This window comes from Canis aureus, chromosome 19, assembly GCF_053574225.1.
Source record: "Canis aureus isolate CA01 chromosome 19, VMU_Caureus_v.1.0, whole genome shotgun sequence".
Classification (NCBI taxonomy): domain Eukaryota; kingdom Metazoa; phylum Chordata; class Mammalia; order Carnivora; family Canidae; genus Canis; species Canis aureus.
In genome coordinates, this window is record NC_135629.1 from 32,968,866 (window position 1) to 32,982,744 (window position 13,879).

The 13,879-nt window shown below is 39.1% G+C and overlaps 1 protein-coding gene across 26 annotated transcripts in view; it reads left to right on the forward strand.

The window, feature by feature from the left end:
- Positions 1-13,879, forward strand: part of CFAP20DC (CFAP20 domain containing) — a 261,970-nt gene that overhangs the window by 181,329 nt on the left and 66,762 nt on the right. For 22 of the 26 annotated variants that reach the window (XR_013357811.1, XR_013357810.1, XM_077858281.1 and 19 more), the window contains 2 exons: positions 11,359-11,403; positions 12,926-13,129. Coding sequence is in view for 24 of the 26 variants with exons in the window: in XM_077858281.1 (XP_077714407.1) it covers positions 11,359-11,403; positions 12,926-13,129 (249 nt within the window). In the remaining 2 variants the exon portion in view is untranslated. Of the gene's footprint in view, positions 1-11,354; positions 11,404-12,925; positions 13,130-13,879 lie in introns of those variants that run through there. The other 4 variants (XM_077858284.1, XM_077858285.1, XM_077858297.1 and 1 more) reach the window with 2 other exon arrangements.

The window sequence follows — 13,879 nt, forward strand, 5'->3', positions numbered from 1 at the left end:
GCTAATTTCTGTCTCTAATGGAAAGTAGGGGTTCAACTGCATTTTTTTTACATATGGATATTTACTTATACCGGCACTATTGGTTGAAAGAGTATTCTTTTCCCATTGAATTGTCTTGTCACCATTTTTGAAAATCAGTTGACCATACATGTAAAAGCTTATTTCTGACTTCCCAGTTCTGTTCTATATATATATACGTCTATCCTTGTGCAGTATCACACTGTCTTGATTACTACAGTATTGTAGTAGGCTTTAAAATCAGAAATGTGACTCCTTCAACTTCATTCTTCCTTTTCTGGATTGTTTATGCATCTCCATAGAAATTTGAGGATCAACTTGTCTGTTTATGCAAAAAGGGCAGCTGAGATTGCATTGCTTCTAGAAATCAATTTGGGGGATATATCTTAACATCTTAACAGTATTAAGCCTTCCAGTCCATGGATATCTTTCCATTTATTTGTGTCTTTCTTTCAGGAATGTTTCATAATTTTCAGCATGTAAGTCTTGCATTTCTTTTATTAAATTTATTCCTAAGTACATTTTTTATGCTATTGTGAATAGAATTGTTTTTCTTAATTTTATCTTTTATTTGTTCATTGCTAGTGTTCATAGAAATGCAATTTATTTTTATATTGATTCTATAATTTGCAACCTTGCTATTAATTAGTTCTAATACTGTTTCTGTGAATTCTTTAGGATTTTCTTAGAATACAAGATCGTGTCATTACAAATAGAGATAGTTCTACTTCCTTTCCAATCCAACACAGATATGATGAACTTAGTCAGGCCTGGAAAGATTCTATTGGTATGACTCATAGGAAATGTACTTGATGCAAGAGGAAAATTTTGATGATTATCCTGGGACTAGAAGTCTGTCTAATATTATATGAATGCAGATACGAAATTACCTTTGCTGGCATTGTAGTCCACATATGTAAAGCACTGACATGTATGAGGGTTTTACCACTAAGCTGGGTTCCTAAAATAAAGGACTTCTAAGGGTGCCTGAGTGGCTCAGTCAAGCATCTGCCTCTTGATTTCAGCTTAGGTCATGATATCAGGGTTGTGAGATGGAGCCCTGTGCTGCATGGAGCCTGCATAATATTCTCTCCCTTCCTCTCCCTCTGCCCTTCCCCCCACTTTCCCCTCTAAAATTAATTAATTAATTAATTAATTAATTAATTAATTAATATAAAGGACTTCTAGGTGATGAGTTATGGCTGTTGTGGTTCTACTTCTGGATTAGTGAGAGCATCTCCTCTTCTGCTCAGTGCTTGTCAGGCCAGGTATTCCTCCCAGGAACTAGAGATACATCAACCAAAACAGATGAGGCCTGTCTCCTTGGGGGGCTTAAGACAATAAAGACATACAAGGAAGTACATAAAGTGATTATAAACTATGATAAGTGGTGCAGGAAGACAAAAACAAGGTGATGTAATAGAGAACAGGATTGGCTAGAGTGGTGGGTACTTTAGATATTATCTGATGGAGTAGATAACATTTGATCTGAGATCTAAAGTTTAATATGAAGCCAGTCATGCAAAGAACCTGGGAATAAGGTTTCAGGTATTAGGAACAGGAGGTACAAAGCTTCTGAAATGGGCATCTTTGGGAAATAGAGAAGATCCACGTAGCTGGGACATAGAAGAAGGGGAAAGTAGTGAAGGATGAGGTCAGAGCAGCACACAGGGTCCAGATCATGTAAGATCAGGATGGCCACGGTGAGAAGGATGGCCTTTACTTCAAATGCAATGATAAGTCTTTGTAAGGTTTGAAACAACGCAACAACATTTACATTCAAAAACTTCCCTCTTGCTGTGTCAAGGGTGGATGCAGGGAAAGCAGTTGAGGCATTACTCTGATAGATCAGAGTGGAGATGAAGAAAAGTAGTAGATCCCAGGAATAACTGGGAGCTAGGACAGACAGGATATAGGGAAGAGGAAATGGGTAGAATTAACGATGACTCTCAGATTTGGGATCTGAGCAACAAGGAGGATGGTTATGTAATTCTCTGGGTTCTGGAAGACTGAGCAGACCTGAGCCATCAACTCAGCCATCAAGGTACTGCAATCAGGAATTATAAGTGGACACACCCCATTAAAAATCTGCTCTCACATGGGGGCTCCTGGGTGGCTCAGTTGGTTAAGTGTCTGACTCTTGATTTGGGCTCAGGTCATGATCTCAGGGGTCGTGAGATGGAGCCCTGCAGCAGGCTACACACTCAGCAGGGAGTCTACTTGAGATTCTCTCTCCCTCTCCCTTTGCCTCCTCACCTCATCCTCCGCCTCCCCTGTGCTTGAGCATGTGTGTGCTTTCTCAAATAAATAAATAAGTCTTTAAAAATAAAATCTGCTCTCACAAAGTGCCAACGTGAAGTGACTTTATGACAAAGGACAATTAATTAAAGGCTTTTACAAAAGGAGATGCAGGAGAACTATTTTCCTAATCCCCTGGTATGCCAGAGGACTAGTAATTCTTAAGGAACACTTACGGAAATCGATTTGCTAACTACTTGGTAAACTTCCTCCTTGCAATGTTTTATTCATTTTTAAATAGAGTTCCCTATTATTAAGTTCAAATATTTTTAATTAAGAAACAAGTACAGCCCTCTGGGTAATATCGTAACCATGTAGATAGCTGGTAATTAAACTTTTCCACATGTATGACTGCATTCAAACAGTTTTGAATGAATCATTTTAAACCCATAAATGTCATTATGTGCATTTTTAAACAAACAAACAAAAAGGCCTATATAACAGGCTTTGTGGTTCTAGAAAAAGTTTGAACTTACTAAAGAATGGTTATTTTCAAAAGAAAGACAAAATATGCTACCAGTTACAAATTCATGTATTCTCCTTAGCAAAAGTAAGACTTGACTTTTTATAGAAAGAAAAAACTATAGAATGAATCCCATATGACTTTTGAGTTTAATTTTCACATTTTTATTTTTAAAAAATAAAAACTAAATTATGGAAGGACGCTGTTAAAAGTGTTTTAAGCCATGGTATAATTTTTTTAATTGTCAAGCCTTTTCCTTTGGATAATGAAAAAAGGATTAGTTTGACTGCCTCCCTGATGAATATGAGCCCATATTTTTTTTTTAAATAATAGAGGTTTACTATTCTATGCAGTTTGTACTCTACAAACTTGGAGGTAAATGAGTTTGTAAATTATCTTAGAGTTCTAAAGGCATTGTTCCATTACATAAAGTTCTGCATTTTCTAGGATATATAATACTCTGTATTTGAAGGGAAACCATCTGTCTCTCTTTGAATTTGCCACGCAAGTATGCCATTTGCAGCTGTCTTTCCAAAAAATACCCCATTGTTTGAAGAATTCATAAATGTCTTTCTGACCCCTGACTTCCTTCGATTACAACAGTATTCCATTGTTGCAAAACACCTGTTTGGGGGTTAGGTTGCCCTGTGTGCTATACATATGTCAATCATCCTGGCCCAACTATGCAAGTTCACCCAGTGACTCTCCCTCATTCCAAGACTACTACTACAAGTGCTCACTGGCCTCATGCTTTCCTGGGCCACCTGATAGATGGCCTTCACCTTTGCTACCTTCAGGACCTTCCCAAAAGATCATGTCTATCTACATTTTCATTCTTCTGAGAGGTCAAGAGCAGTGGACACCATGGCTCAGAGCACCAACTCAAATCAGACAGACCTGGATTTTAATTTTGGCTTTGCTTCTCTTTACTTACGTGACCTTGGACACATTTCTTAACTTCCTTGAACCTCAGTTAACTCATCTATCACCTTGGAGAAAATAATAAAACTTATTCCATAGGGTCATAATGAGTATTAAATGAAATAGGTTCATAATCCAACAAGTTATTTTCTTCTACTCATGTCTGAGTAGTTAGAAATACAAACCAGTGTGCCTAGCATTCTAAAGCAAACTTTTTCAAATTCAATAAAATTCCAGAAGCTAATTATTGGTATTGTTCAATAAGTGATAGCTATATGCATTTCTTGCCCTCTGTTAATAATTGAATCAAATGCTGACATAAGAATGAATTAATGGTCAGGTAGCGTGTTGGTATTTTCTCAATGTTCACTGAAGAGAGAAAAATATTTAGAAGCAGGACCTGGTGTTTCTCCAGTCATTCCCCAGAGAGTACCCTCTGTGTGTCTGCCTTATTCCCAGAGCTAAATTATAGATCACCCCTTCATGGCTGATGGGGTGAATGAAACACAGAAAGACTAGTAGCACTTAACACTATAAACCATAGTGTTAACCATGGAGAGAATGTGTCATTTATTACATTGGACACTCCTACCAATGAGTTGCCTTTGGGGAAGAGTTTGTGATTTCATGTTTTGTCAAAACTATACTCTTTCCTTGCCTCTGGAAAAAAAAAAAAAAACCAGAGTCATTATCTGAATTTTATCTGTCAGTGCACTGCTGGGGATATCGCTGGAGCTACAGAGTTTGGTGATTAAATAACGTTGGTGCTACCAGTAAAAGGATTTGCATTAAGCATAGAAATTTTCCAGGTGGGGGGATCCCTGGGTGGCGCAGCGGTTTGGCGCCTGCCTTTGGCCCAGGGCGCGATCCTGGAGACCCGGGATCGAATCCCACATCGGGCTCCCGGTGCATGGAGCCTGCTTCTCTCTCTGCCTGTGTCTCTGCCTCTCTCTCTTTCTCTGTGACTATCATAAATAAATAAAAAAAAAAATTAAAAAAAAAAAAAGAAATTTTCCAGGTGGAATTTGCTTCAATTTTGTTTTCAGTCCAAACTTACTCCTTTGAGTAAAACAAACTCTTTGCATCTAGTGTCTAATTTAGTTATTGACCAAAGCAAAATGGTCCAGAGTAGAAGTATCTTAAAATATTTAAAAATGGAATTACGGTCCAAATTTGGATGATGATATGGAACTGCAAAAGTCATTAGGACATTTTCATATCTCCAAACAATGTGCCAGTTCCTCTAATGAAAAGGAGCAGTTTCAGATTCTCAGAAGTTTCAGAAATTGTACGTAGAAAGACTTGACAAAAAACTGAGACTATCAGAAGTATGAAGCAATTGAAACAGATTAGTTGTTTAGCTAACACACTATAACTTCTTACCGTCGGTTCTCCAGTATTTTAAAGGTTAGCATCCTACTAGTCAAATGTTTATTGCAGAAATCCATCGCTTTGATGTCTTGGTTTTCCTAATTTTATTTTATTTTTTTGTATATTTTTTTATTGGAGTTCAATTTGCCAAAATAGTAGAACATCCAGTGCTCATCCTGTCAAGTGCCCCCCTCAGTGCCCATCACCCAGTCACTCCATCCCCCCACCCACCTCCCTTTCCACCACCCCTTGTTCGTTTCCCAGAGTTAGGAGTCTCTCCTGTTTTGTCACCCTCTCTGATTCTTCCCACTCATTCTCCTTTCCCCTATAATCCCTTTCATAATTTTTTATATTCCCCATATGAGTGAAACCATATAATGATTGTCCTCCAATTGACTTACTTCACTCAGTATAATATCCTCCAGTTCCATCCATGTCAGAACAAATGGTGGGTATTCGTCTGTATATACAATGGTTTTCCTAATTTTAAAGGAGCAAATCATACTTGCCATTTTCCTATTTTATGGAAGAGGCCTTAGGCAGACAATATTTGCTGACCCATTGAGATCGGGGTCTTTGATTCAAGAACCTTGTTTGTGACTTTAAGAATTTAGGGCACTTGCCACATGCCAAGTCCTCTACAAGGTGCCCAGTGCTTTCCATCCAGTATCCATGTCCGGTCCTCATAAGAGGCCTCACTTATTTCTGTTTGACAGACCAGGAAGCAGGGAGGCTTTAGATAGTTCACATCTAGTAAGTGACAAAGCGGAGTGTCAAACTCAAGAGAGTTTGGCCAGAAAAGTTGGTTCACCTTCTACCCTAGTCCACGACCCCATTAAAGGTCACTGAAAAAGTTCTGGGATCAGGGCACCTGGGTGGCTCAGTTGGTTAGGCGTCTGACTCTTGATTTTGACTGGGGTTGTGGTCTCAGGGTCTTGAAAGCAAGCCTCAGTGTGGAGCCTGCTTGAGATTCTCTCTCTCCCTCTCCCTTTGCCCTTCCCACCCCCCACCCCTCCACCCCAAACTCACTCACGGACGTGTGCACCATCTCTGCCTCTCAAAATAAAAAATCCTGATCAGGGATCCCTGGGTGGCTCAGCGGTTTGGCACCTGCCTTTGGCCCAGGGCATGATCCTGGAGTCCCGGGATCGAGTCCCATGTCGGGCTCCCAGCATGAAGCCTGATTCTCCCTCCTCCCGTGTCTCTGCCTCTCTCTCTTCTCTCTCTCTCTCTCTTTCTAGGTCTATCATAAATAAATAAATAAATAAATAAATAAATAAATAAATAAATAAATAAATCTTTTTTAAAAAATCCTATGATCATGTGGCAATTTAACTTCCATTGCCACTTTAAGCTTCACGTTATTTTTATCTATTTATTTGAGAGAGAGAGAGAGAGAGCTCCCACAAGCTGGGGTGGGGGGAGCAGAAGGAGAAGGAGAAACAGATCCCCCTTGAGCAGGGAGCCCATTGCAAGACTCAATCACAGGACCCTGAGATCATGACCTGAGCCAAAGGCAGATACTTAACCTGAGCCACCCAGGCACCCCACTTCACAGTATTTTATTTTATTTTTTTTTTTAAAGATTTATTTATTCAGAGAGAGAGAGAGAGAGAGAGAGAGGCAGAGACACAGGCAGAGGGAGAAGCAGGCTCCATGCAGGGAGCCCGACGTGGGACTCGATCCTGGGTCTCCAGGATCACACCCCGGGCTGCAGGTGGCGCTAAACCACTGCACCACCGGGGCTGCCCCACAGTATTTTAATATGCAGAAGGATGCACAGTTGTTAGTATATCTGTCATTACTGTATTACAACCAAACTATTCTACATTCTAAAACAATCTGAACTTAAAGTTATCTTCCCACTCCAGAAACGTCAGTTGGCTTACCTCTGCTATTTCCATTTCTATAAGCAGGTTCAGTAATTGTTTTCCTCTTGGTTCCTTAAATAATATTTTAAACTACCATGTATTGAATGACTACTGTGCTTATCCCATATACAAGGCTACAGTCATCTTAGAGATGGCATATCCTTGAATGTAATATAAAACCTGTTCCATTTGGTTTTACTAGATTCCTTTCGTCTGTAGTTGATTGTTAAACTCAAGAAGTACCCTGAACTCGGTAGATAGATGCTGGGAAATTACAAATTGTTTATCAAATCCCTTTAAGGTTTATAAGAATTGAGCTGTGGTTGTCGGAGAATTCTTTCTGAAAATTAGCAGGCTGACTACTGAGACAAAACGTACGGAAGTATGTTGTGTGGAAGCCATTATTGAAAAGGGTAAACAAATACGGCACATCAAAATAAGAATCTTTTTTAAAAAATACTTTCATGGTCTTCCTCCTCAAAAAGAGAGCTATATCTGTGAGATAGAAAGCTACCTCTTTGCAAGGACTTTTGCTACTATTGGATTTAAATTACTCAAGAATTCTCTACTGAGACATTCTTAAGGGGTTAGTATACATAGATGATGAAGTGTGAATTGAGTCAGGAGTTGTGAAGTGTCTCCAGGTTACAAGCCAAAATGTTTGTGACAGACATTTCAGAGGTGGCATTGGGTCTGGTTAAGTAATACTAGGTGAACACGAATACCGTTGATGTAAAATGCAGTCTAGATTCTGACCAGTTGTTTCTTTCGTATAGTGTGCCTCCTGATTTCTGCTGTTAGGTTGACATAGCATCCCTTTAATGTAGCAGAGTTTTTCAAGTTGTACTTGAAAAAGTACAGCAGCTTGGTCTTCATACGATTTACCTCTCTGCATTGTGAAGAGATATGCTGAAATCTACCATACATTGCGAATGAGTTATTTGCTCAATCATGTGTCACTTGAGACTCATGCCTGAAATTTCTGTCTTCTTTCTTATCTTCTGTGGGCCTGTGTCACCAGTGAATGAGGGCCAACTCTCCTGTGAGATACATGCTTAGAAATTTGAAACAAATCTTCAAGGGGTACTAGTTGGTGAAGAGATACCCTGCAATACTAATTTACCATCAGCTTGTATTTAAAATGTCAATGTAGAAATTAAACACTATCTGCAAACAGCAATAGAGAGGAGATTAGTCTTCATATTAAAATGCCAGTTGAGGTTTAAAATTAGCATTGGAAAATGGACTTCTGCTACTTTTCTTGCTATTGTGTTGGAGTTTAAAAAACTTCCAAAACTTTCTAATTACGGATTCAAAACTCTTAATAATACAAATTTGAAACTAGCATTGAAACTGACTCCCCAGCTTTAGAAAATGCCTTCTTTGCCCCTACTAAGTAGGTCCAGAGTAAAGTGGCAGCAATTAATAATAATTAAATAATCTGCTTGTTTGTTCATTTGTTTTCTTTTTCAGATTCCACATTTAAGTGAAGTCATATGGTATTTGTCTTTGTCTGACTTATTTCGCTTAGCATTATTAATACCCTCTAGATATATCCATGTTGTTGCAAATGGCAAGATTTCATTCTTCTTTATGGCTAATATTTGTGTGTGTGTGTGTGTGGTGTGTGTGTGTGTGTGTGTGTATACACCACATCTTTATCCATTCATCTGTCGATGGACACTTGGACTGCTTCCATATCTTGGCTATTGTAAATAATACTGCAATAAACATAGGGGCACATATATCTTTTCAAATTAATATTTTTGTTTTCTTTGGGTAGAGATCAGTATAGAGGTTACTCAAAAAATAAAAAATAGAGATATCATATGATGCAATAAGAATATATCTTTTGACAGAATCATAGGCTTTTAATAAGACTTGGCCAGGGAAGTGGAAGCCAAAAGCTATAGATGAAATTCTAGGTATTTTCATCCTTGTTATTTTGGAACTCTATTGCTGATTTCATTTCTGAAACAGTATGTATAAGTATTTCTATTGTACTTAATGCTTTCTATGAATATAAGCTCCATACTGCTAGCTTGTCCCATGTTCTGATGGTTAAAATATGCAGCCATTGGATGCCTAGGTGGCTCAGCAGTTGAGTGTCTGCCTTTGACTCAGGGCATGATCTTGGGGTCCCATGATGAAGTCCCGCCTCGGGCTCCCTGCATGGAGCCTGCTTCTCCCTCTGCCTCTCTCTCTCTCTCTCTCTCTCTCTCTCTCTCTGTGTGTGTGTGTGTGTCTTTCATGAATAAATAAAATCTTTTTAAAAATGCCTTAAAAAAAAGAATATGAGGGATCCCTTGGTGGCTCAGAGGTTGAGCATCTGCCTTCAGCCCAGAGCATGATCCTGGAGACCTGGGATCGAGTCTCACGTCGGGCTCCCTGCATGGAGCCTGCTTCTCCCTCTGCCTGTGTCTCTCATGAATAAATAAAATCTTTAAAAAAAACTTTAAAAATGTGTTGCCATATCACCCTTCTTATCCTTTGAGGTCCAGCTTAGAGACCGTCTCCTCCAGGAGGCTTGACTGATGCTACAAGAGGTGACCTCTCTCTTTTCTGAAATGCCAGACTATGGTTTATCTCCCTTTTCTCACATGCCTTTCACATTATGTTCTGGTCTAACAGCCACCATCCCCTTTGTAGTAGCAGTTTCTGTATCTTGGTGTAACTTAAAAGAATACAAAGAGTCAGGGTTAGTATGGTAGACTTCTATGAAGAGGTTTTTTTGCATGATGTCCCCTATGCTGGAATGTCAGCCACTGTCACAATGCAAATCTGATTCAGAAAGAGAGTCTCAGAGATTTTCTAGGTTCCAGAATGAGAATAACAGCCTAATTTCCTCCCAGTTTTATTACTCTCCCATCCATATAGAATGGAATGAGTTTCTTCACCTGATCTTACTAACTCATGCCCGTGTCTCATTTTGACTCTACACCACCATTGTGAACTTAGCCTTAGAACTTAGTAAAACCAGTTCTTATCTGGGGCTCACAACATTCTATAGGCACATGTTTGATGGATTAAGCTATTCTGCCTTAATATCTTGAGAGTTTGAGAGGCGAAGGGCATCAAGTTATAAGGTTACTTTTGTTTGTTGTGTTTTATCATTTTGCTGGAATTATCAGTTTTCCTTTCCTTTTAATCATGATCAAGACACTGCATGATTAACTAGTACTATACCCAAATATGTACTACTTTTTTTTTTTTAAATAGACTCTACGCCCAACATGGAACCCAGTGCAGGATTTGAACTCACAACCCTGAGATCAAGACCTGAGCTGAGATTAAGAGTCGGACACTTAACCAACTGAGCCACCCAGGCACCCCCATGCTACCTTATTTTATGCTCCTTTCTTTCTATTTCTTGATTGTCCTACTAGATTGTAAAGCCTGTGAAAGCAGGAGCCACATCTCACTTGTCTTTGTGACTTCACTGTATTAGGCTTCTAAAAATGTCTGAAGATCAAAGAAAATGAGTAGCTCAACTGGCTTCATGAGGGAAGGACTCGCCTGGGAATCTGAGCACAGCTGAATTGTATAGCCTTGAGCCCATTACCTCCTTCCTAAAACAAATCCAACTGATAATGTCTCCTTTCTTTCCTATAAGGATATTTTGAGACAAAATTGGGTTGTATGTAACATTTTGGGCCTTTTGGAGATAGAATTAGATAAGGCACTTGCCTTTCCTGAGCTGTATAGTTTAGTTAGATGCCATCTTGTGCTAGAGTCCCCTTTCATGTGAAGACGTTCTTACAAACGTTCTTTTAAAAACTATATAATATTAAGTGATTTAGCCTTTCCAGTGATTTTGAAATGGTTTAAAAGATTACAAATCAAGAATGTATCAGGGGACTAAGTTAATTACCTGTCTCTGCCACCAGACCCTGAAGAAAGTCAGTTCTTTCTCTCGGCTCATTTTTGCCTGCCTCTTCCAACATGTTGTCAGAATACATTTTACTATTGTAGGAAATAAATTCATGAAAATTCAGAGTTCTGAGCAGACTTAGCATCTACAGTTCCTAGCCCATAATAGGGTCTCAGTATTTGTAGAGTAAATTAATGAATTTATGTTTTTCTTTTAAGTGTCTTTCATTAGAATATAAATTTTGTTCTTCTTGTGATATCTCTTTTGTCCCAGGAACTCTCAAAACATATTAAATACTCCTGAAATCTCCTATTAGAGATTGCATAGCCTCTGAGGGTGCCAGGCCACTGGAGCCATGAGTTTTAAAATTTTAAATGAGTTTCCACTAGCAACTTTCCAGAAAATCTCTACATCACATTATTAGATCACAAGCTTTCATAAACTCCAAATTATGATAATGATAGTCTTTATTTAAAACTTCATAAGAACACCAGGACTTTTTTTTAATTAATATTTTCTTAACTTTTTACATCCCTATGAGGCAGGAAAGAAGAGAAGGCAGCAGCTGTATCAAAGGGTCCTCCGAGAAAGTAAGTGTAAAGATTTGAGTATCTAAAATATTCTAGTGTGTCATGAAACAAAACCCTTATTTAAGAGAAGAATGTGGGGGTTGAGGAGGAAGAGAGAGAATCCCAAGCAGACTCCATGCCCAATGTGGAGCCCAATGCAGTGCTCAATCCCATGACCCTGAGATCATGACCTGACCCAAAATCAAGAGCCAGATGCTTAATTGAATGAGCCACCCAAGTGCCCTATGAAACAAACCTTTTTTGAGGGGCACCTGAGTGGCTCAGTCCACCCCATGTTGAGCTCCCTGCTCAGCGGAGAGCCTGCTTCTCCATTTCCTCCCCGCTCGTGTTCTCTTGATATCTCTGTCACTATCTCTGTCTCTCTGTCTCTCTCTCATAAATAAATAAAATCTTAAAAAAAAGAAACAAACCTTTTTGAGCATAACCAATGTTTGCAGATGGATAAGAAAATTTCAAGGTTGTTTTTAAGTTATATGGCAGTCCTAGATGTAAATCAATACTCAGATGTGATGCTTGCTAACTTTAGTGATGTTGAAATTAACCTTTGCTGTCAAATTTGGTTTAGACCACAGAGAAAGAAAAGGCTTTAAAAATTCTATATGACAATTTCTTCCCTGTACATTGAAAGAATATTTATGTTACCCTCTAAATATTTGTAGTAGTATTCTTGGGGGAAAAATGCCTGACAGACTACATGTATAGTAAAGTCCATATCAGCATAAGTGTTTATAATAGCTGTGAGGTCTTTCTGGCTTTCAAAACTTACATGTTCCCATTTTAAGATTAGATTTTATTTGATGGCTTTTATCAGCATTAGTCATTCTCAATCTTACTATAACTTGAATGTGTTTGGTCATAATGTTCACAGTGATGAAATTCATCAGTATTCTTATAAACTGGACTTTTATATGGAAAGTAATTTTTCTTTTTTAAAAAAAGAGAACCTTTTGAATTTTTGTTTCATCAACTACTGGTCAAGTACCAGACATGGGAAATACAGTGAGTATAATGCAGTCGTTGTGTTTGCCTTTGTAGAGCTTGTAGACTACCTATGAATGCCAAAAACCATTACATAACTCCAATTGTGATAAATACGAAAAATGAACACCTTCTGATTTATGAACACCTTCTGAGAGCACTTAGTGGAGGGGCCACCCAGTTTGTGATTGTCAAGAAAGGCTTCCCAGAGAGATGACATAATTTGGGACCTAAAAGGTCCCTAGGCATTAGCCAGCATGTGGGACACATGGGCTAGCGGGCTAGCATTTGCTCAGGCACTAAGGCAGACATGACCTTGATGTTCTTCAGGACCTTACTGAGTGACAGTGTGGCTGATATGCCAGAAGCAAAAAGACTAGGTGAGTCAGGTGAGGCAGGCATTGTATAAGGGCACATTGGGGTCTGGGCCTCGGTCAGTGGAGAGCCACTGAATGGGTGAAGGCTCTAGAGTAACATTTGTTGGTTGTCTATTAAGAACGATCAAGTGACCCTGTACTATGTCACTTTCTTCTGTTTTGATCAGGAATATGATTGGAGAAACTATCAGCCCAGCCAGATGAGTGAATCTGAGTTGCAAATGCTGGCAAGCCTGCGTCGGCAACAGAATGAAGAACTGGAGGACACAGGGGCTTCCCACGGCCTGAGTGCATCCCAGGTGGACAACTGTAACGTCAGCATCAGTACCAGCAGTGATGATACAACCACTTGGAACTCCTGCCTGCCACCTGTGAGTCCGAGACATTGGGTATTTGTTTATTGCCTTAATAAAGGTCAGACAAAGCCTTTCTAACAAAGCCCAGCCTTGCCTGGGAAAACTAGAGCCAGCATGAGAACACTCTCCATGAGAAATCTTGAGAGCCCATTCAGAAGTACTTGGTTGGCTCAGTTGGTAGAGCATGCGACTCTTAATCTTGAGGTTGTAACTCCAAGCTCCACATTGGGTGTAGAGGTTACTTAAAAGTAAACTAAAGAAATATTTTAAAAAAAGAAGAAAAAGAAAGAAATATTCAGGGCCCCATTGTGAAATAGTGTTTTAAATCTGAGGGCATTGTCTTTTCTTAAATTGTCTTTCTTACCTTCAAATAATGTATGTTAATTGTGGGATAATATATATATAAACATACAATGAAAGCAAAAAGGAATAATTTTACTTTCAATTCTGGGTGTCTGACAGCATCCATAGCTTCTAACTCAGGCCATGGCACATAGAGAAGGCTCAGTATTTGTTAAATGAATGAACAGAAAAGATGTTTTCTCCTCCCTGTGTCTGAGGGCCGTGGTAGGCACTGCAGATGCTTCAGCAGCTTATATTTTCCCCATATGTTTCTACAGTTAAAGCACTTTTATATATGGCCCATCCTCCTCACTATAGACCAGCAGAGGACCTGGATCAGGTCAAAGTCTTTCAGGTGAAGAAACTAAACTATCCTGGGCCCAAGCCATCACATCTGGTCAGTGGTAGAGCCCAGAGTAGAGC